A 23,556-nucleotide genomic window follows, 5' to 3' on the forward strand; every position below is an offset into this window, starting at 1 on the left:
ACCACATTTTCAAGACAATGGTGCTCGCTGATGCGTGACCCTTGAATGTAACCAAATGTATCATTGAAAAGCACAAGGTTTCAGCTTTAAGATGATGCCATGCTTTCTGCTGGTAAACATATAGTCTGGCCATAAAAAAAACCTTTAAAGTAGGATTACCTTTTTTTTGAGACACCCTGTATACCATTGTTGTCTGTCCATCTGAAAACAAAAGGATTGACACAGCTTTGCCCTACATGACAAAAAGGACTCAAGGATTCAACAAATGCTAAGTGGACATGAAGCAAATTTACAGGCGTGTGTTAAATTGACACCGTTGCACCCTTTATACCTATATTATTATAATTAAGTTATAATATTGACCGCAAAACCAACATTTGTTCCTATTTGAAAGAGGGAAAACAACTTCAAGGCTGAAACTACAGGAGAAAGACCTTTGTGCATAGACAATGGAGTCCTAAAACCTCAACTGTCCTCTAATTCAATTATTGTAAGCTGGGTTTTTTTTCATGGTAAAAGACAATGATTTCTGTATATTTAAATTTTCTCCAACTGTTGTGCTTTTATATAACACCCTGTACCGGGGTGTTAAAATGACACCATGTTGTCCGGTAAAAATACTTATCTTAAGACCTGTTTTTGAGGTTAAGGAATGTAAACCTATGCTTATTATGGGTTAAATAAAATAAAATGTATGGAGTGAAGTCGGCCATTAATTTCCTATTTTGCCTTTAAACTATCTTAAATCATTAGAAAACCAATAATGGTAAATGACGTCATGTGCAAATAATCTGTATATCAGCGTACCACAGTCAGCAAATCAAGTTTGCAAATGTTTTACTACTAACTCTTTGTTTCCTTAAAAATGTAGGTCTGTAGTTTACATGATACATTTTCCGCTTTTTCATATACTTTCTAACTGGAGTTGTTCTCTGATTTCTTTTCCAAATCACTCTTTATGCAAGGGCATTTATAACTCTTGAATGTTGGACTGAATGGTAAGTACGAGCACCAGGTCCAACGTCTAACGAGCCTCATACCGAATGGTAGGTCGTAGCACTTTGGAAGTGAAGTTGTAGTCTCTTCAACAAGGGGTGGGTTAGTCGTCTGGCTCGGGTGCTTACTTACCCCCTCTTCGGCAACTTTAACATCCGTTGGTTCGTCATTCTCATTTTCTGTTCCAGTGATGTGCTCACGCCACGCCGTGAAGCCTCGTTCCTCTTTGGTTCCTGGATTGAAAATAACGACAGTTTCCATTACAATTTCAATTTCATTTACGTTTATTTCCACATTGGTCAATAGAGTACAATATAATTTAAAGGAACTGGACAGACTTGGTAATATTGTCGATTTAAGATTCTGACTTCGTGTATCCCAACATATGCATAAAGACAAACTTGTGAAAATTTTGACTCAATTGGTTTTCAAACTTTCAAGATATTAATGCATGCAAAAACATTGTGGTTTCCGACGCTTAAGGCATCAGCTGATTGTTGGTCGTTATTTTAGTGGATAATTACTTCTTTCTCAAAAACAACGTTACTTCAGAGGGAGTCGTTTCTCATGATATTTTACAACAATATCAACAACTTTAGGTGTTAAGACACCTAAATGCCTAAATCATCAATATTTATGACATGATCTCACCTGGAATGGTATTGTCCAGCAAAATGCCCAGAAATCCACCAATGAACATTCCGGTTGACAGAATTACCGTCAAGACTTGATCGACTTCACCCGACCCTGTGTAGAGGAGAACATTTAGACATGACATTCACATCATTCAGAATCGCAGAACTCGCCGGTTTCACCGTGACTCTGTGACCAACTCTTCCAAAGAAAGTAATCCTGACCTACAAACCTATTTTCTCTCAAGTAAGTGAAGTGCTCATGTTTCTTATTTTATTTCTAAGGATATATTGGTATATTTTTATGATATTCAAAGTTCCTTTCATAGAACCAATTATATGTATGGATAGCTTATGAACTCAACTTTCATACGACACCAAAAAGTCCGAAAATATTTAATGATTGGTTGAGCACGGCTCACTTTTGCAATGGGTATGAAATTTAGGTTGCGCATCGCAGTAATGAGCCTTCCAATCTGTGAGAGTTAAGTACTTTGGAGCTTACACATTTCTTGGGGAAGAGGTTCATATGTATAAACCTTGTCAAAAGTGTATAGGTTTTTTTAGACACCCTGTATAGGTACATTGGGTCTGCTTTTAATGGGTGGCTCACAGACATCATCATCCCTAAACAACAGAGCGAGGCTTCCCTTAAAAAGACTGACAGTAATCAAGCCGGCAAGTCTCAAGAAATTTTGAAATTTTAAACATATCAACTTTTGCAGTTCTATGATAATTACTACAAACACAGTTTAAATGCATGGTTGGGCGAACTTGCAAAAAAACACACACACATAATTATAAAAACCGTTTTCTACTTGCCAGTATTGATGGAACCTGGGTTTGTTTGGAGATAGTGAGGCACCACGAGTCCCATTAGTATAGAGAAGCCGACGATGAAGAGATTCCGAGATGAGTTGAGGTCAATGTACTGTAGATTGGACAAGCCGACGGCTGTTACCATCGCTGATAAAAAAACATGGAAATAAACAGTGGTTAGTAAACTGGACACGTTTGGTAATTGTCAAAGATAAGTATTCTCACTTGGTGTATCCCAACATATGCATTAAAATAACAAACTTGTGAAAATTTGGACTAACTTGGTTATCAAAGATGCAAGAGAATAATGACCAAAAAAACACCCTCGTGGCACAAATAACCTCTTTCTCAAAAACTAGGAGCCGTTTCTCACAATGTTTTATACCTATCAACAGCTCTCCATTACTAGTTTGAAAAAGAGTTTTTATGCTACTCATTTTTTTGAGTAATTGTTTGGCGATTTTTAAGTGTAAAGTGTCACGAACAGGATAACACAGAACACAAACACTTACCGAACGTCACACAGAGTACGCCCCCAACGACTGGATCAGGTATGCTTGCGAATAGAGCACTGAGTTTACTGACCAGCCCAAGTAGAACCATAATGCAACCAGCAGCCAGCACAACTACGCGACTTCCAACCTGTAGAAATAATATTAGACAACCATCAACAAATGTTTCCTGTGAGAAATAGTTGTTAAGAAAAATATAATCATGTATATAGAGAACCCATGCAGTCATAGATTTATGCTTAAAGACACTGGACACTATTGGTAATTGTCAAAGACCAGGCTTTTCATTTGGTGTATCTCAACACTATGCACAAAATAACAAACATGTGAAAGTTTGAGCTCAATTTGTCGTCGATGCAAGAAAAAACACCCTTGTCACACGAAGTTGTGTGCTTTCAAATGATGGTTTCGAGACCTCAAAATCTAAATTTGAGGTCTCGGAATCACCTTCAACCTCTCCCCCTTACTCGTTACCTAGCAAGTTTTTATGCTAATAATTATGTTGAGTAATAACCAATAGTGTCGATGTCCACTGCCTTTAAGTGGACGTAGTATGACAACATCCACACCAACGCATGGTCATACAGTTAATTTAAACTGTACTGCTTAAATTGCGGGTAACACTGGCTGCTCTTAAACTTTTTTGACATGGTATAACAAACTCTGACAGGTTCGCTGAAGCCACGGAACCAAAGCAAACAAAAAGAAAATACCCCAAATCCAACTTGCGGCTAAGATATAAGAACCTGTGGTGTAATTTATGTCAATGTGTTCATTTTTTGTATGGGGCTTCGAAGTTAAATGGTACATGTATAGGTCGAAGATTCTGCTGGTACTGTCATCTAGCTCCAGCTGTGTTCCTTAGGGATCTTTTAAAAAATCGCGATTTTTTACCGTACCGTTAATAAGTAGACACAATTTGTTTACAATAGTACAGTCGGTGACTGTGCGATAGCTGATTGTAAAGTTCTTATAACAAAATTATTGTAGATCTTACTTTTGTAAGCCCAATTGCTCCAACGTTCTCGCTGTATGAAGTGGTTCCGTTTCCAGTCCCCCAGGCACCAGCTAGTATGCATCCGATCCCTTCCAGTACGATACCTCTGTTGATGGCATGCTTTGGAGGAGCCGGGGCACCAGACAACCTGGCGCATGCGTAGTAGTCGCCAACTGATTCTATGATGGACGCTAAAGTTCCCGCCACAATGCCAAGAACACTTGACAGTGTCAGGGTGGGCGTACCCCACTGACCTTTTGAAAGAGGCGGAGCGAAACTAATATGTTTAAATTGGTGCAATTAAATTTTGGTTAAACAAAGAACAGTTTATTCGAGTGGGATTTGAACCAACGATCTCCGGATTAATGTGCCGGCGCTCTTCCAACTAAGCTATCTAGCCATTATGGCGGTCTCTCTCAACTCAAAGACAATACAATACAACACAAAAATCTTTATTACATCCCAAAAAGGGTAATTCAAATGCTCGCGTACAGTAAAAAAAAAAAAAGACCTTTTAAATGAGTCGGATTCAAACTAATATGATATTTACACAAAACAATAAAGACTTTGACTGACGATAATACCAATGGTACCGTATCTGCTTCACAAAGAACGTGTTTTACTAATGAGCAACTTTGGAACGCTAGGTGGCAGCAGACTTACCAGGTAAATTTCTGTAATTAGCATAGTTCTGAATGTTTCAATTTAATTCAAATATATGTCCTTACTCTCAAATACACAGCATTACAGAATGCATATGTAATGTATATCTAGCGAACAGAGTAGTTTATACAAAGATGGAGGCCGATTTCATAAGCCGAGGCTTGTCAGCCTGCGGACAGACAGATACAAGATAAACGGACAAACATAAGACCTACGATTAGGAACAAAACAGCTTACAAACAACAATTAACTAAAATGGAAATAAAGATGCTCGCATGGACAATGGAAATACCTGGTTAGTCTGCTGCCACCTAGTGTCCTAAAAGTGCAAATTCCAGCTAGTAATACACTGGTGTTTTTGTTACAATAATAAAGCTTACCTGGATACGGGAAATAAAACCAGGGCGAGCTCTCCAGGACAATACTGTTGAGATCGGTTCGAGCACGGTATCCGTACCCAGGATCTGTTGTGTTTTCATTCGGGACGTCAGGGAACACGCCGGTGACCGTGAATATGAAACAACAAAGCCAGCCGGTGGCTATAGCCAAAATGATCTATTTGGGGAAAGCAAAACAGAACTTATTAATCTGACACATTTCAATATGTATAACAGAGGTTCCTAGCATAGAGAAAGGATTAAAAAAGGAGTATGTACAATCGCTAGCTGATGTTCCATGGGCTGTTTGCTTCGTATATAATTCAATTCAATTCAATCCAGGAATACATTTATTTCCATACTCTCATAACAGAATAACGACAGTTACATGTATTACGGAGAAAAGCAAAACATACCATTAACAGTCAACATAAATAAATAAATAAATAAATAAATAAATAAATAAACAAATAAATAAATAGAGTATGGGGCCATTTTGGTCAGCATGGGCTCGTAAAAAACAGCCAGACAGACAGACAAACAAACGCACAGACGAACATGAAACATGACGCAACACAAGTTCCTAACATTTTTAACATAATTCAATTCCATTCAATAATGATTGTCGCCGCCGATTTGCTGGCCATAGGAACCGACAGAACATTCAGGCTTACTGGAAACACCTTGAAGAGCTTAAACCTTGTCACATGGCACTTCTTTTGAGAATTGTAGCCGCAAAATGGTATCCCAACTTCAGGTAGGAACTGCGAGAAGATTATAATGAGAACGGTTGTCCTAATACATGTAAAAGAAAAAGGGGGATTTCAAGAATAAACGAACAACGATAATACATATCTTTATTACACAAGCTGATTTTGAAATACCTTTATACAAAGTTGATAATAATGTTGAAATCCCGTATAAACACAATACAATAAGAATACAAATTCGTATATAGCGCATTTCACAGTAAACCGTACCAATGCGCTTAACATTTATAGTCCCCTGGTCATTGGGCCAATAACATTCCTTTAATCTTGCTCAGCTCCCTGGGGAGTATACAGCCCCAAGCTGCCGAAGGCTTTTTCATTCACAATATCAACCTCTATCCTCGCATGTACCCATTTATACCCCTGGGTGAAGAGAAGCAATTATAGTAAAGTATTTTGCTCAAGGACACGACCGGGATTCGAACCCACACTCCGGTGACTTAGCATCAGAACTGGATTCGATGCTCTCAACCACTCGGCCATGACACTCTACAAAACAGACAATACAGACATTATTTAAAACCATGTATCACAACATTGTGACAGTATGTATACGTACAAGACAGATATGCCCCAGTGAGCGCCAGACTTCAACGCTGCTGTTTGGTGAAGGGATAGACCAATCAGCGTGATGGTTGGTGTTATTGCCAGGGGACCAATGAAATTCATCAAGAGCCCCACGACACCAGTGGCTCCTACAACCACCTGTACACAAGATGCAACCATAATAGCGCCTTGGATCTGTCAGGTAAGACAATAAATCATTAAAGGCAGTGGACACTATTGGTAATTACTTAACATAAAACCTTACTTAAAGGAACACGTTGCCTTGGATCGGTCGAGTTGGTCTTTGAAAAGCGTTTGTAACCGTTTGTTATAAAATGCATATGATTAGAAAGATATTTCAAAAGTAGAATATAATGATCCACACAAGCATCACTCGAAATTGCATGGTTTTCCTCTTACCTCGTCAACAAACACGGTCGGCCATTTATGGGAGTCAAATTTTTGACTCCCATAAATGGCCGACCGTGTTAGTTTGCAAAGTTAAAGGAAAACCACGCAATTTCGAGGCAAATGTGTGTGGATCATTGTATTCTACTTTTAAAACATCTTTCCAACCATATGCATTTTATAACAAATGGTTACAAAACACTTTTTATAGACCAACTCGTCCGGTCCAAGGCAACGTGTTCCTTTAATAGTAGCGAGTGAAAAGGAGCTGTTGATGGTATGGAAATATTGACTGCTATGAGGGGCACATTTAAAATTATAGGCCCAAGGTGATGTCAAAACCATGACTATGCCTGGAGGGAAGCTCATAGCCATGGTTTTGACATCACCGAGGGCCTATAATTTTAACTGTGCCCCGATTACAAAGCAGTCAATTTTTCTTTTATACATCGAATAAAGATTCTTCTTATCATCAACACTGACTACGGTGAAAAGTCGTCTGCGAAAAAAGGTTGCGTTATTTTCAGGGCGGGCATAATCAATTGACTATACCCCGGGCATATAGTCACCATGACGTCATCTTGATGGGAAAAGGCGGCATAGCTATTTCCATGACTCAATTTTTAACCAATCAGATTGGAGAATTCTATATATGAGGTATATAATGTAAAACATTCTGAGAAACGGCTCCCTCTGAAGCAACATGGTTTTTGAAAAAGAAGTAACTTTCCTTTAATTTGATTTCGAGACGTCAGAATTTGATTTTGAGGTCTCAAAATCAAGCATCTGAAAGCACACAACTTAGTCTGACAAGGGTGTTTTTTCTTTCATTATTATCCTGCAACGAAGTAGTATACTTTATCCCCGATTAAAATTTCCCAATTAAAAAAAAAGGAGTTTAATCGAGGCACCGTTCGTTTTGGATCATTTACATAAAAGCAACTGATGTTAATTTACATCGATGCAGACATTATTTGATGACAAATGTTAAACCGATAGACCATGTCACCATTTTGTTTACAAACTGAGTGCCTATATAATAACATATAAGATTTGAGGCATTGCATGGTGAGGTATCAATGTATAATAACAACTGGTTTTTGTATAGCGCTCTCCACACCCGAAGGGCGTCTCAAAGCGCTTCCAACATTATTACCCCTGGTCAATGGGGCTTCATTCCCTAAACCATCTCAGCTCCCTGAGCGTATACATGCAACATGAATCGGCTAAATCATTTACAAAGAACCATCTCTGCCCTCACAGGTACCCATTTAATTTTGGGTGGAGAGAATCAATTTTAGTTAAGTGTCTTGCTCATGGACACAGTGTCACGACCGGGATTCGAACCCACACTCTGCTGAACAGAAACATCCGAGCTTGAGTTTGGTGCTCTTATCCACTCGGAACACGACACCCCAAATTTACACTTTAAGCAACTGTTTTGTTCGCAAAACAAAAAAAAATCTGTAATGTTCCTTCAACGTTCAGCTGTTTGATTCCGCTGTTGAATCACGTTCAATCAATTTACATTAACAAAAACCAATGAGTTAAAGGAACACGTTGCCTTGGATCGGTCGAGTTGGTCTTTGAAAAGCGTTTGTAACCGTTTTTTATAAAATGCATATGGGTAGAAAGATGTTGTAAAAGTAGAATACAATGATCCACACAAACATGCCTCGAAATTGCGTGGTTTTCCTTTTACCTTGTCGACTAACACGTCGGCCATTTATGGGGGTCAAAATGTTGACTCCCATAAATGGCCGACCATGTTAGTTCGCACAGTTCATTGTATTCTACTTTTAAAACATCTTTCCAACCATATGCATTTTATAAAAAACGGTTACAAACGCTTTTGTTTTGACCAACTCGTCCGATCCAAGGCAACGTGTTCCTTTAATGGGTTATGAATTTACCTCTCTGATACGTGACAACCAATCTTCACCAGCTGCTAGCTTCTGCTCATCTGTCAAACCAAAAAGCCAGTCATGTTTTTTGTTTTATTTGGGAATAAAGTAGGATTTGAAACTCTGCATGCTGGAAATACGATACGGAAAGATTTGCGGTAACACCACGTAATGACTATCTCTAAAAATGAGTTGGGGTGCTTCTGTAGAAAAAAACGTTGGTTTCAAATCGACGTTTCGATCAGTATGCTCTGATCGTTTTCCGGAGAAAGACTAAGTGGGAATATTTAAATGTTCTTAGTCATTTACAAGTCTGTACGATGTTCTCCGTTGTTTTCCACGTTAAAGCCGAAGTGACGCTCAATGCGCTTTAACATGCAGTATTTTGTAAGGTATGTGGAACTACGTATGAAATATGAGATCTAATCCTTTTACATAGCACCATGTAATGGTTTACAAGGTGCTATGGCGCAATATGATGCCAATCAAACCAGGAATACCGGGGCGAACCCCTTCTCTTTTCGAGAAGCGCACTGGGTTATTTTACGTGCGTTACACAACACACGGGACCAACGGCTTTACGTCCCACCCGACATTGCACAACGACTCTTTAATGACGATTACCTGTTTGTACGGGGAGGCATTCGCCTCTTGTTTGTAGAATAGCAATGGTTGGAACCAGCAAGGCAAAACTTGCGCCCTGGATAATCGGCAATCTGTGTATATAGGAAAGGTGTTATTTTTAAGCATTTTTTCGAACTCGAAATGAGTCAAACACTTTAATTTACTGGTGCATGCGCCCGAGCACTATATAGGCTGACCGAAAATAAATGTGCCATTAACTTGCAGTCCCAACCGAATTCTAGCCCCAAACCTACTTGCACTTTTAAATGTAGCCCCGACCTAAGTGCAGGATCAAAATAAATTTAACAACTTGTTCGTTTGCACACATTTTTGTACTCCAGCAATATACTGCATTCTTGATCTTAGCAGGCAACTTGTACCATATAGCAGAAACCGAAAATAGTTAAAAGATTGCTTAAAACATGCCATGTTGGCTTAGGGAGAACAACATTCAGAGAATCAAATGAGTTGCAATACCTTACTCCAATAGTACATTGAAGGATGGTTACCAGCCCATTGACAACGAACACGGTACCAATGAGCTGCCCTTTTAGTGCAGCATCGTGATCAATGCAGAAATATGGAGCAAGGATTAACACCGAAGAAACATTCCCGCCAAAACTCGTCATGAAGTGCTGTAAATATGACATCAGTGAAGTAGTTATAGGGTGCGTTCGTTTAGCTTCCCTGGGTCGATCCCGGTGTGTGGCGTGTTTTTTCCCCAGGACGAACGTGGGTAATTATCTGCACACGTTCGTCATGGAAAAACACACCGGGGTCGACCCGGGGAAGCTAATCGAACGCACCCATTGTTAAAGGAACACGTTGCCTTGGATCGGTCGAGTTGGTCTTTGAAAAGCGTCTGTAACCGTTTGTTATAAAATGCATATGGTTAGAAAGATGTTTTAAAAGTAGAATACAATGATCCACACAAATATGCCTCGAAATTGCACGGTTTTCCTTTTACCTCGTCGACTAACACGGTCGGCCATTTATGCGACTCAAATTATTTTGCGTAAAGTAAAAAAAAAAAAATTCAAAAACAAAGAACACTGTAATTTTAAAAGCAACATGTTGCTTTGAAATTTATATCATAATTCTGTGTATGTATGTTAACAAGGACCACACAGACACAACCCATCATATTTATTGGACAATTGTCCCAATGGAAACAACGAGAGTTTGCAGAACCCATGGCCACCCAGTGCCATTTTCAATGGGACCATGTTGAAACCAGTGGGCGATACAGTATCCCATTTCACCCAGTACATTTCTAATGGGACTCACAAATGATGTCACATGGAAATGGGAATTTGTAGAATTCTTTTCAATCAAACACATTTCTTATGTTATCAAATTATGTCCCATTGGAACGATGGGCTTATGAAGTGTCCCATTCAAACCATACCGTATTGGGACAATTGTCCCTAGAAACAATGGGAACTTGCAAAATCACATTCAATCAAGAAAGGAAAAAAGGACATTGACATTTATTCATGCCGGTTATCAATCATGTGCAAATGTAATAACATGTTAAATTTACACAATACTGGCTAGACGCCGAAGCTTTGTGTGGTGGGTAATAGGGTATAATGCATAACGCAGTAAACCGATTTATCACCGGGAAATACGCAGTCATATCGGGGCTAAGCGATTGGGATTGTCAGGGTTCAGACGTGGTTCCATTGTTCTTTTCAACCAAAGCAAGGCATTTCGGGGAAAGGGTGCTGGGAACCGTCATTGAATATTCTGCTACCAAAGAGTTAAGATAGATTCCCCTCCCTCCCTGGGGTTTAATGGAAAGGTCAGGGTATTACGGCATACGTGATACAGATTGAGTTGACTAATAATCTTACAACTTATACTTAACTAAAATTAAAGCGGTAAGTTAAGGTTTTTCCTATAAACTAGCTAATAGGCATGGAAGCCTGTGAGGAAAGTGGTAAATTAATTTATGTGAATTGATATGGATAAATATGGTGGTAATAAAATGATAAAGAAGTAAATTAAATTTGTACCTTCTTGGCAACTCGCTGGAAGTGGGAACCTCATTGAACCAGAGTTTCTCCAGTCAATGAATGCGTTTATAATTATAACTAGACATAACATTTTTGTTAATTACAAAAATACGGTGTTCGGTTGGGCGTTACGTGATGACGTAGTTCAAAAACATTGAACCATAAAGATGACTTTTTCTACAACGTGTCGTTAATTTTTATAGTTAAACTTGTGTCACAGTTTTCTTCACAAATGCAATATTTTTGTGTGAGATTGGCTTTAGGTTTTAATTTGCAATTTATGGAAACCCTTGTAAAATTTAGCTACCTCTGCACGGGATGATGTACACAGATTTGATAATCAACAGCACCCTATTTTGTTGAACAAACGAGAGCTCTGTTGGAATTCCCCCCAAAACGTTCTCGCCATATGATTTGTACACATTTAAACATTATTTTATTGTTATTTAATACCTGATGACGACATTATGACGTAATTAGGCCTGTGTTGTCTTAAAAATACTAAGGTTCAACTATCTGTTGAGTTTCAAGGTTCAAATCGATCTCAATCTTGAGTTATGCCGTAGATCAGCTCAAAAGTTGTTTTTTTTTATGAAAAAAACACGAAGTCGAACTTTTTCGTTGAGATACAGCGAAAAGCAAATGTCGTTTTTCAACATTAAAAACCTTGTCATGACCTAATCAATGACGTCATCAGTCCAAAAAAATTGCGGTTTCATCTACTCACTATTGTCTATGTACATAGTAAGTTTTAAGTTTGTACAAGCTTTACTTTTGTTTAAAAGCTCAAAAGTTTTTTTTTCGATGTAAAATACACGAAGGCGAACTTTGACCCAGGGTAACGACCCGGAAGTTAAGGTCGTACGATTTTGGCGTTAACTTTTCAAATGTTGTCCAAGTCTTTATCTATCCGATGCTGAAATATGAACATCATAGCTTTTCTATTCGTTGAGATACAGCAACAAGCAAATGGTCAATTTTCAAAATTAAAAACCCTGTCATGACGTCATCAATGACGCCATCATTCCCAAAATATGGCGGTTTCTTCCACTCACTATTGCCTATGAACATAGTAAGTTTTAAGTTTGTACAAGCTTTACTTTTGTTTAAAAGCTCAAAAGTTGTTTTTTTGATGTAAAATACACGAAGGCGAACTTTGACCCAGGGTAACGACCGGAAGTTAAGGTCATACGATTTTTGGGAAATGTTTGTTGAAAACGCCTTGAAAACAGACTACGTACGTAAAGCCCTTTCATATGATGTATAGATTGTCAAAATAGCTTTTGTGGTTGAGGACATAGGAACTTATGCATAATGACGACTGGAGAAGAGACTAACTAACCGAAAGGGAAATGTTTGTTGAAAACACCTTGAAAACAGACTACGTACGTAAAGCCCTTTCATATGATGTATAGATTGTCAAAATAGCTTGTGTGGTTGAGGATATAGGAGCTTAATGCATAATGACGACTGGAGAAGAGACTAACTAACCGGAAGAGAAATGTTTGTTGAAAACGCCTTGAAAACAGACTAAAAAGGAGGCTATTTTTAGGGGAAAAAAATAAATACAAAAATAAACAGTACAAATTTTGGTCGCCACGTGGTCTCCCATCGAAATACTGACTGGGCCCGATTTTGCTTAACCTCAGTGACCGGACGAGAACCGGTGTTATCAACGCAGTATGGTCGTAGATAAAACTAATTAATTACTTTTGAAGAAAACTGACATTATGTTGAGAACGCCTCGAACGCAGACTAAAACGATCAAAACGTGGTGCAGAGCGTGACTATGCTCCTCAATGCACCGCACACTTACACGTGGTGACCGCAATGCACCGCATGCTTACACGTGGTGACAAAGTACGTGTACATGTAATCGTAAAATCTTTACGCGCAATCAATGGGGGAATTTTGTAGTTCTTTATACATGAATTTTAAAATTTTCAACCTCTCTTTTGAGCCGGAAGACAAAATAAAAATGGGGTCATGTCTGTGAGGTGTTTACGGAGTTTTTAATGCCCTTTCCGATGATGTATTGATTGTAAAAATCTCTTATGTAGATCTAAAGTTATGATTTTTTTTAAATAATAAACTTTGAATGAGTGTATCTCGTCAACTGATGACGTCATCGTGACGTAACAACTTTGCATCATCTACTGGTTATTGTCTACCTGTTTGCAAAGTTTCAACTTTATGCAAGCTTCGCAACTATGCTTTTTCTTGCGGACAATCGACGAGAAGAAGAATAAGAAAAACCAAAAAAAAAAATTAGAATTTAGTGTTTGTAGAAACAAACACAAGGTGTTCGGATATTCGTCAAGGTCAGCGTTTGAGTCAATGAAATAAGTGTTGTTAAAAATGCAAAGATTTTTTTCTCGATGTGTATTATGGTAATTTAGCATCAAAAGGGTTGTTGCTCGAACAACTAACAATTAAAGGAACACGTTCCCTTATGAGGCGCCAAGTGTAAACTTATTATTTAACGCAACTATTTACAACTATCTCACCAAGTCGACTTACAGAAACTAAGAAGTTGACTTAACAGCCTGAACACGCGTTGAGATGTGTGTGTATCAAACCTTGTGCACCACTATGAGAGCACTCTATTTCCTAGTCTTTATATTGCTTTTTAACTTTACGTTTGCGGGCTAAAACTAAATGTAATACTGTAATGCCCCTTTAAATGATGTTTGACCAGGCAAAGATATAAAGTAGGTTCCAACGGTTACAAAATATTAGTATGATTATCCCGTGCTTAGCCCGCTCATGGGGGTTCTATTGTTTGTGATTAAACTTACATCATTATCATTATGTTTGACAACTTGGACCGAACACCTGGGTCAAAAGATGTTTATAGGAGTTTTCTTAACTTTACAAAATTATGATGTCACTTAACCATTGCTTCGTCCTTCGAATGGGACGTAAAGCCGTTGGTCCCATGTGTTATGTAACGCATATAAAAGAAACCCAGTGTACTTATCGAAAAGAGAAGGATTTCGCCCCGGTGTTCCCGGTCCGATCGGCAGCAAAATTGCGCCACAGCACCTTGTAAAGCATTACATGGTGCTACCAGAATATTAGTATGATTAGCCCGTGCTTAGCCCGCTCATGGGGGTTCCATTGTTTGTGATTAAATTTACTTCATTATCATTATGTTTGACAACTTGGACCGAGCACCTCTGGGTCAAAATAATTACGGATTTATTTTAAACACATGTCATGACACGGCGAAACGCGCGGATACGAGGGTGGGTTTTCCCGTTATTTTCTCCCGACTCCGATGACCGACTCATTGAGCCTAAATTTTCACAGGTTTGTTACAGAAGTTGTGATACACGAAGTATGGGCCTTGGGCAATACTGTTAACCGAAAGGGTCCAATGGCTTTAAGTCATGTTTGACGCCTTGGATCGGGCACCACTAGGGCAGGAGATGTTAAGTAGGTTCCAAACGATACATAATTAGTATGCTTAGCCCGGTTTTGGGTTCCAGTATTTTCTTATTTTATGTAAATAACATTATATGCGTTAAAGGAACACGTTGCCTTGGATCGGACGAGTTGGTCTATAAAAAGCGTTTGTAACCGTTTGTTATAAAATACATAATGGTTGGAAAGATGTTGTAAAAGTAGAATAAAATGATCCACACAAATTTGCCTCGAAATTGCGTGGTTTTCCTTTTACTTTGCGAACTAACACGGTCGGCCATTTTTGGGAGTCATAAAAAACAGGATCTATGGAAAAGCTGAAAATAAAAACCATGTCGAAATATACCATTGTTATTCAATAGAGACGTATTGTAGTCACTTTGGTTGGGGAGTGAGGAAACTAGTAAAACACACACATAAATCACAGTGCTGGCTGGGACATAATTTTCTGCACCTGACAAATCTATGCATGGATATTCTTTAGAAGGTTTTGTTTGTTTGAATAGATTCACATGGTTCGTTGTGGTTGAGTCGACAACAACCTTTTTATCCTTTTGACAACCATCATATATAATGTAACTTCACGGCTGATGGTTGCACTTTGGTATTGTCACTTTTCAACTCGGCTTCGTTAAGTGCTGTCTGGTACCTTCCATACATACAATTTGTTGTAAAGGCTTATAGTTTGATGAATAATATGACGAAAACAAACTTTTATCCTTTTGAACTGAATTCATGATTTATTGTCTCATTCTTCTCACGTAGCTATTTAATAGGGTCAAAACGTGAGGCCAGTAACACTATTTTGCAAGTACATGTACACCATGTAATGTTAGTTGGACGCAGTTTGCTAACAGCCATTAACCTTTTTTAAATAAAATCAGTAAATTAATAATTTTGCTTGTTACATAAAATAAAATTGAAGAGGATGCCTGAATTGACTAATACAATCGGAGTTGGACGAGGTGTAGACTTGATTCAAGTCTTAGATTGTGGTTATTCTTCTGCATCCCAGGCCCACAATATTAGCGATCACGCGGGCCCTAACTCGCAATCTCAATACACACACGTTGCAACGTGTGCAGGCTGTGTCTAAGTAAACTTCTTAATTAGTTACTGTTAGTCGACTTGGTGAGATAAATTATGTCAGTAAGTCGACTTACCATTTTATCTAAGACGACTTGGTGAGATAAATTATGTTGTTAAGTCAACTGATTGTTTTGAATAAGTCGACTTAGCAAAATAATATGTCGGTAAGTAACTGATTCCACGAAATAAGTCGTTTTGATGAGATAACGTGTGTCGGTAATTCGATATGTTGGATGGCACTCCTGGAGCTCCGTAGGTGACCTTTTGCCAGTCAAAACTTATCAATGGAAAATCACGCCATGTGCACGCACATGGCACTGGCGTATAATGTGTAAACAAGTCTGAACAAGCTATAGTCGCGAGGGGTATGCTGCGTTAGGCATAAACACTTAGGCCAAGAAAATATACAAATGCTTACTTTTGAACCGTTAGACAAGGTCAAAATGGGATTATGTCTGCGAGGCGTTTACGGAGTTTTGAATGATGATTCCGATGATGTATTGATTGTAAGAATCCCCTGTGTAGATCAGAAGTTATGATTTTATATTAATAAAAAACTTTGATTGACCATCATTCAAGAACGGTTGACGTCATCATGACGTAACTTAAACGGTTTCCTCTCCTAATAAATACCTATCTATGTGTGAAGTTTCAATTTCATACGCGTTTGGGAAAGGTGCTTTTGTTAGCGGACAAGGTATTTTTGAGTTGGCCGAACAAACTTAAAAATACACTAGATATAGTGTTTGTAAAAACAAACACTAGGTGTTCGGCTATTGTTGGGTCAGTGTTTGAATAAATGAAACAAGTATTGTAAGTATCCCGTCAAATTTCAAAGAAATCAAAACCAAACAGTTTTCTCGATGTGTAATAATTTTATGGAAAAAGCATCAAAAAGTGTACATTTCAACCTAAAAGCCTTTAAATAATGGCTTTTCAAAGCATTTTACAGGCTCATCCAGTTTAAAAAGGTCAAAAAGTCAAGAGAAGGTCACCAACATACCCATTTTTGTGGAATACGTGAGGCCCTTTCATATATTGAATAGATTGTCAAAATAGCTTTTGTGTTTGAGGAAACGTGAACTGATGAATAATGGCGACTGGAGAAGAGACTAACTAACCGAAAGGGAAATGTTTGTTGAAAACACCTTGAAAACAGACTACATACGTAAAGCCCTTTCATATGATGTATAGATTGTCAAAATAACTTTTGTGGTTGAGGATTTAGGAGCTTAATGCATAATGACGACTGGAGAAGAGACTAACTAGCCGGAAAGGAAATGTATGTTGAAAACGCCTTGAAAACAGACTACAAAGGAGGCTATTTATAGGAGAAGAAAAAAATAAATACAAAAATAAACAGTCCAACTTTCGGTCGCCACGTGGTCTCCCATCCAAATACTGACTGGGCCCGATTTTGCTTAACCTCAGTGACCGGACGAGAACCGGTGTTATCAACGCAGTATGGTCGTAGATAAAACTAATCAATTACTTTTGAAGAAAACTGACATTATGTTGAGAATGCCTCGAACGCAGACTAAAACGATCAAAACGCGGTGCAGAGAGTGACTATGCTCCTCAATGCACCGCATACTTACACGTGGTGACCGCAATGCACCGCATGCTTACACGTGGTGACAAAGTACGTGTACATGTAATCGTAAAATCTTTACGCGCAATCAATGGGGGAATTTTGTAGTTCTTTATACATGAATTTTGATATTTTCAACCTCTCTTTTGAGCCGGAAGACAAAATAAAAATGGGGTAATGTCTGTAAGGTGTTTACGGAGTTTTAATTGCCCTTTCCGATGATGTATGGATTGTAAAAATCCCTCATGTAGATCTAAAGTTATGATTTTTTTAAATAATAAACTTTGAATGAGTGTATCTCGTCAACTGATGACGTCATCGTGACGTAACAACTTTCGCATCATCGACTGGTTATTGTCTACTTGTGTGCAAAGTTTCAACTTAATGCAAGCTTCGCAACTATGCTATTTCTTGCGGACAATCGACAGCGAGAAGAATAAGAAAAACCAAAAAAAAAAGAAAAAAAAAAAAAAAAAAACGAACAAAATCAATGAGTTGTTCGGGCTGTTGCCCGAACACCTAAAAAAAAAAACGAACAAAATCAAAGAGTTGTTCGGGCTGTTGCCCGAACACCTAAAAAAAAACCGAACAAAATCAAAGAGTTGTTCGGGCTGTTGCCCGAACACCTAAAAAAAAACGAATAAAATCAATGAGTTGTTCGGGCTGTTGCCCGAACACCTAAAAAACCGAACAAAAATAAGAGGTGTTCCGGGCTGTTGGCCCGAACACCTAATAATTGTAAAATGTTCTGGTACCTTCTATGGCAAACCGCTGAGAAGTGGGAACCTTTGCGGATTGGAATTTTACCGTTCGCAAAGTGAGGAATTGGGAACCTTTGCAGATTGGCTGCAAAGTGTATTTATAATTGGAATTGGTATACTTCTTTATGAGTGGATATCACTGGATGGAATTAAAATAAAGGGAAATCCCTTATTATTTTGCGTTTCACCACTGAATTCAGAGTACGGAATAAATTAACTCCTGGCAGAGTTCACTACAACAACAAATCCTTGTGTTTGTACTGTATATTTATCACCGTAAATGCATTATTTAAAGGCATGGACACTATTGGTAACTGTCAAAGACCAGTCTTCTCACTTGGAGTATCTCAACATATGAATTAAATAAAAAACCTGTGAAAATTTGAGCTCGAAAATTCAAATCTAAAGGTTTATTTTTAAATCTAAAATTAGACTGGTCCCTAATAACAATCATTTGGATTAACTATACATAGGATTCGAACTGCTTTTAGCTACCAGGCAATCTCTGTGTTCTAGTTGGTTAGACACTGCTCTAGAAATTCAAAGGCCGTGGGTTCGAATCCCACCCGAGTAATATGCATGTGGATTTGTTTTCACATGGCTCGGGAAAGTACTGAGTATACAGTGCTAACACACACCAGTGTAAGGGTAAAAACAAAATTATCATTATTTATCCCTCGTTGCTTTACCCGCTGCTAAAATATAGGATTCTAACTGCCTCTATAAAAGCTACCGGACAATCTCGGTGGTCTATAAGACACTGCTCTAGAATTACAAGGGCCGTGAGTTCGAACCCACTCCAGCTATATGCATGTGGAAGTGTTTTCACAAGACTCCGGAAAATACAGTGCTAGACACATCGGTGTAAGAGTAAAACCAAAATTTATATATCTTGGCCTTCCTATGCCACATGAAATGCACTCAAACAAAGTTGACCCTGTTGCTAGTTTTACTGTGTAAAGTCTCACCTGCAGTCCGAGAACAAAAGTGGTGTACCACGGAGGCATGTCTTCAATGCCGTACACCAGCCCGTGGAGGGTTTTTTTTTTCTTGGTCGAGTTGTCCACTCCATTACCCAAATCAATCCCATTAGTTGAAGCTTTAGGGACCGACGAAAAGCTGGATTGTTCAAAAGTCCCATCTTCAAGTTCGAAATCATTTGTAGCGGCCATCGTATTCTGCTACCCGTTTGGGTGGAGTTGTTCAAATATCTGGCACCGGGAGTTCCCTTTTAGATTCGCGGAAGGTCGGAACCACACCGTTTTTGAAACCAGAACAAAAACTTCGCTCACAATAGCCAGTGACAATACAAGCGTAAAAAAAACCTTATTATATGCGCGGACAATTACATTTCAACTTCTTTTGAGTGCTCATTGAATTGGGGTCAAGTAAATTATATTTCAATGTGCAATATTTCCAGACAATAACAAAACACAGCAAGAAAATGTCAGTGCTCTTCCAGCGACCAGTTATGAAATGAAAAGGTTGTAATATCTCCGTGTGATTTTTTTGTACTATACGGGCACCAAACGTTTTGACTTATTTGTATACTGGTTTCCACGAAAATCAGATATTATCATAATTCTCAAACAATGTTGAACAATTGTTGCGTCGTCCTTGCTCTAGGCTGCACAGAATGAAGTTTATGGAATGTTACCGACAAACTGTATCCGTAACATGTTCTCAACATTAATTTTGCTTTGGAATAATTACAAAGTACATTAGTTTAATCATACATATAACATTAAGACGTTCTTATAGCCGATGGGCCGATTTCACGAAACTTTACGCAACTGCGTAAGTCCACTTGCGCAACGTTTATGGCGTAAGTTGCTCCATAAACGTTGCGCAAGTGGACTTACGCAGTTGCGTACAGTTTCGTGAAATCGGCTGGATGTGACCTATGTTTGCATTTAAACAGCCCTCTGTTGACAAAACACTGTATACGTCATGTTTCGCCGGGCAAAAAGACACGTAGTCATGGTAAGATTGCATACACTTTCGAGCTGGCTGCCAAAACACAAAGGTTTTGCCCGGCGGTATGCGCGCGAATCATGTTGTGGTTTTCGTGTGACGTCAGAAGTCACATCGTCTATAGAGTGCATTTCAGTTCTGAGAACGCTCAATGCACTTTACAAACAATACATTCTAACAAAATACAATGCAATCTACAAAAAAACTTAACAATAGAACTTTACAAAAACAATAATCTTTGCATCTGATGGTTTAAGGTGTATTTCGAAGAGACCGGGTTCGTCACTGAGAATGAAGGGTAGCAGAAACACGGTTCCAAAGGGTGGGTGCGTTAAAGTAAAAGGTTCTTTTAATACTATACATAATACTGTAGGCCTAGATACGAATGTATACGAGTAGATACGAGTAAATACGAGTATATACGAGAATATACGAGTATGAATACGAGTAGAGGCGAGTATACGAGCAGATACGAGTATATACGAGTGTATACGAATATATACGGAAAGCTCATGCCACTGCACGATAACCCAATGATTTCATTGCATCCATTCTGAGTAGCAGGTACCTGTCTGTTTACTTGAGGATATGAATAAAGACTTTTATTGTCAAAGTTGAGTTATAGGGAACTACCGATTCCCAAGTGACAGTCGGGGGATAGATCCAAATCATTGACCCAGCTACACTGAATTAAAAAAAAAAAAAAATTAAATAGAAGTCAATAGGACTAAAGTCAGTGGGACTAAAGTTCTGACAACCATTGCTTCGTCCTTCGGAAGGGACGTAAAGCCGTTGGTCCCGTATGTTGTGTAATGCATGTAACAGAACCCAGTGCACTATCGAAAAGAGTTCTGAGGTTTGCCCCGGTGTTCCTGGCTGTGCTGGGTGGCTGCTGTAAGCACCGTAGAACCTTGTAAACCAAATTTGGTCTCAGGAGTCATCACAGCAAAAACCTGTATTTCTGAAAGTTTGTATAAATTATACCCATCCCAGCGCCTTGAGTAAGTTGTTTGGTAAATACGTGCGCCATAAGACGTTGATATTATTATGATGGAGTGTATCATTATCAAGGTACCGTCTGATTCTCCTTATATGTTGTAACTGGAAATAAGTCATTTGACATAAAGCTTAGAAAATTGCTTGCTCGTTGTCATTATAATATGAATCAAACTTCATTCCTTAATTGTGGACCTAAAGCAATAGGGTTAATGCGTGTATGGTTATTCGAACACTGAAACTCATCCACAGTCGTTACTTCCATCCAGCTACCAGCGCCTCTTTAGCCCTTTTCACACTACAGGTATTTCCCGGGATATTCCCGGGAAATGTTAGTCGATCTTTTCACACTACAAAAAAATTCCCGGGAAATAACATTTTCCCGGGAAATAATTTACCCAGTTAAGGGGTAGGGTTAAAGGAGTTATACCCCGGGGACAAAAAGTTTTTCCCGGGAAAAGCAGCTAGTGAGAACGAAAGCGGGTTTAACTTACCCCACCTTTTGCTTCCACTGTGTTGAGACGTCATTAATCTCGAAAGGTCACAGACGTCAAAAATAGCGCGCCAAATAACTCGCGTGGTAACAATAGCCCTTTTTTGTTTTCTCCTTCTGAAAGTGTTTATACGTTTAGGTACGAAAATAAAAGTGAATTACATCTGTAATTTACAAATAAATATATTAATTAAAAAAATTGACCACGTGAATGGAATAGGAATACAATAATTAATAGTTGGCGTGAACAAGCTTCCTTCTCGTACACACGCCATGTGTGTATGGTATTTCTTATTTACATGTACTTGGCCGTTGGTGGACTTTTGTTGTCCAGAGTCAGATTTGAGTTCTTGGATCGACATTGCTGTCTACCACCTGACAGTAAATATTTTACTTCAATTTGTTGCTCAATTTCTTACGATGAGTAGAAATGACCGATGGAGTGATGATAACACTTTGAAACTAGTTGCCTACAAGAAACGGGAAAGTTTTCTCAAAATTGGCTGACTGCCTGCGTGAAGCTGGATATGAACGGACCCCTGCCCATTGCAGATACAAACTGAAAACCTTGGGAAAAAAGACTATACGTCGGTAGGATAATAGTTTTGTTTTTCAAAGCCTAAAAATTTTCTATTGCATAAGTGTTCTCCTGCAAAAACATTTTGTTATAAATTTAAAAGTCTTTATGAAGCCATGAAAAATGCTAGCCATAGGGTTAAAGCCTATTCAGTGTTCTTTCTTTGCACGATGGGAAAACAGCACTGTTGATGTTAGAAGGGAAGATTGCTTCTTTTCCTTTCTACTGCTATTGTCAGATTGTGCAAAATCGACCATGCGGTATTTTTTCTATAAAACCTTTAATTACCTTGGCCCTTTAACATCATGGACATTATTATGCAAACTTCGAAAATTATGGGGCGCCGTTTGTCCATTAATTGTTTGACACTTTTAAGGCTTGTTTTTACCATGGTTTACAGCAATTAGATGTAAACCATAGAAACTGTTGGCAAATCCTGTTATGGTTAACATACCAGTAAAGTATTTGTTGTGTCTAAGTTTATGGTTTACAAACCATGAACATACAAAAAACATTTACAAATCGTGGTTCATAAACCAAGAAAATTTACGCATCTTAAAAACATGTTTTATAAACCATAAAAAATAAAACATCAAATTCATGGTTTACAAATCATGGTTTACAAACCATGAAAATTGAGACATCTAAAAACATGGTTTATAAACCATGAAAATTTAAGATAAAAATCGTGGTTTACAAATCATGGTTTATAAACCATAACAAATGAACCATAAAATCATGGTTTGTGACAATGGTTTATAAACCATGAAAATCGAGACTTCTTAAAAAACATGGTTTATAAACCATGAAAATTGAGACTTCTTAAAAAACATGGTTTATACACCATGAAAATTTACACATCTCAAAAACGTTGTTTGTAAACCATAAAAAAAAGTGCACTTACAAATCATGGTTTACAAACCATACAAATGTGCACTCACAAATCATGGTTTACAAACCATAAAAAATGTGCACTACAGAAATCATGGTTTATAAACCATAAAAACGTGCACTCAAAAATCATGGTTTATAAACCATAAAAACGTGCACTCACAAATCATGGTTTACAAACCATAAAAAATGTGCACTCAAAAATCATGGTTTATAAACCATAAAAACGTGCACTCACAAATCATGGTTTACAAACCATAAAAAATGTGCACTCAGAAATCATGGTTTATAAACCATAAAAAATGTGCACTCAAAAATCATGGTTTATAAACCATAAAAACGTGCACTCACAAATCATGGTGTACAAACCATAAAAAAAACTCCAATCACAAACCATGGTTTATAAACCATGAAAACGTGCACTCAGAAATCATGGTTTACAAACCATAAAAACGTGCACTCACAAATCATGGTTTACAAACCATAAAAAAA

At 38.1% G+C, this 23,556-nt stretch overlaps 1 protein-coding gene across 3 annotated transcripts in view; it reads right to left on the reverse strand.

Moving 5' to 3' along the window:
- Positions 1-131: 131 nt before the first annotated feature.
- The window catches only part of LOC139934007 (solute carrier family 23 member 1-like), a 43,410-nt gene continuing 19,985 nt past the window's right edge, over positions 132-23,556 (reverse strand). For 2 of the 3 annotated variants that reach the window (XM_071928271.1, XM_071928269.1), the window contains 11 exons: positions 9,726-9,883; positions 9,249-9,340; positions 8,634-8,683; positions 6,326-6,507; positions 5,671-5,791; positions 5,000-5,174; positions 3,957-4,210; positions 2,960-3,089; positions 2,451-2,594; positions 1,648-1,743; positions 132-1,229 (listed from right to left, as the gene is read on the reverse strand). In XM_071928271.1, the coding sequence (XP_071784372.1) occupies positions 916-1,229; positions 1,648-1,743; positions 2,451-2,594; positions 2,960-3,089; positions 3,957-4,210; positions 5,000-5,174; positions 5,671-5,791; positions 6,326-6,507; positions 8,634-8,683; positions 9,249-9,340; positions 9,726-9,877 (1,710 nt within the window). In that variant the 5' untranslated portion in view covers positions 9,878-9,883 and the 3' untranslated portion in view covers positions 132-915. Of the gene's footprint in view, positions 1,230-1,647; positions 1,744-2,450; positions 2,595-2,959; positions 3,090-3,956; positions 4,211-4,999; positions 5,175-5,670; positions 5,792-6,325; positions 6,508-8,633; positions 8,684-9,248; positions 9,341-9,725; positions 9,884-19,101; positions 19,413-23,556 lie in introns of those variants that run through there. The other variant, XM_071928270.1, reaches the window with a different exon arrangement.

The sequence above is a fragment of the Asterias amurensis genome, chromosome 2 (assembly GCF_032118995.1).
Source record: "Asterias amurensis chromosome 2, ASM3211899v1".
NCBI lineage: Eukaryota > Metazoa > Echinodermata > Asteroidea > Forcipulatida > Asteriidae > Asterias > Asterias amurensis.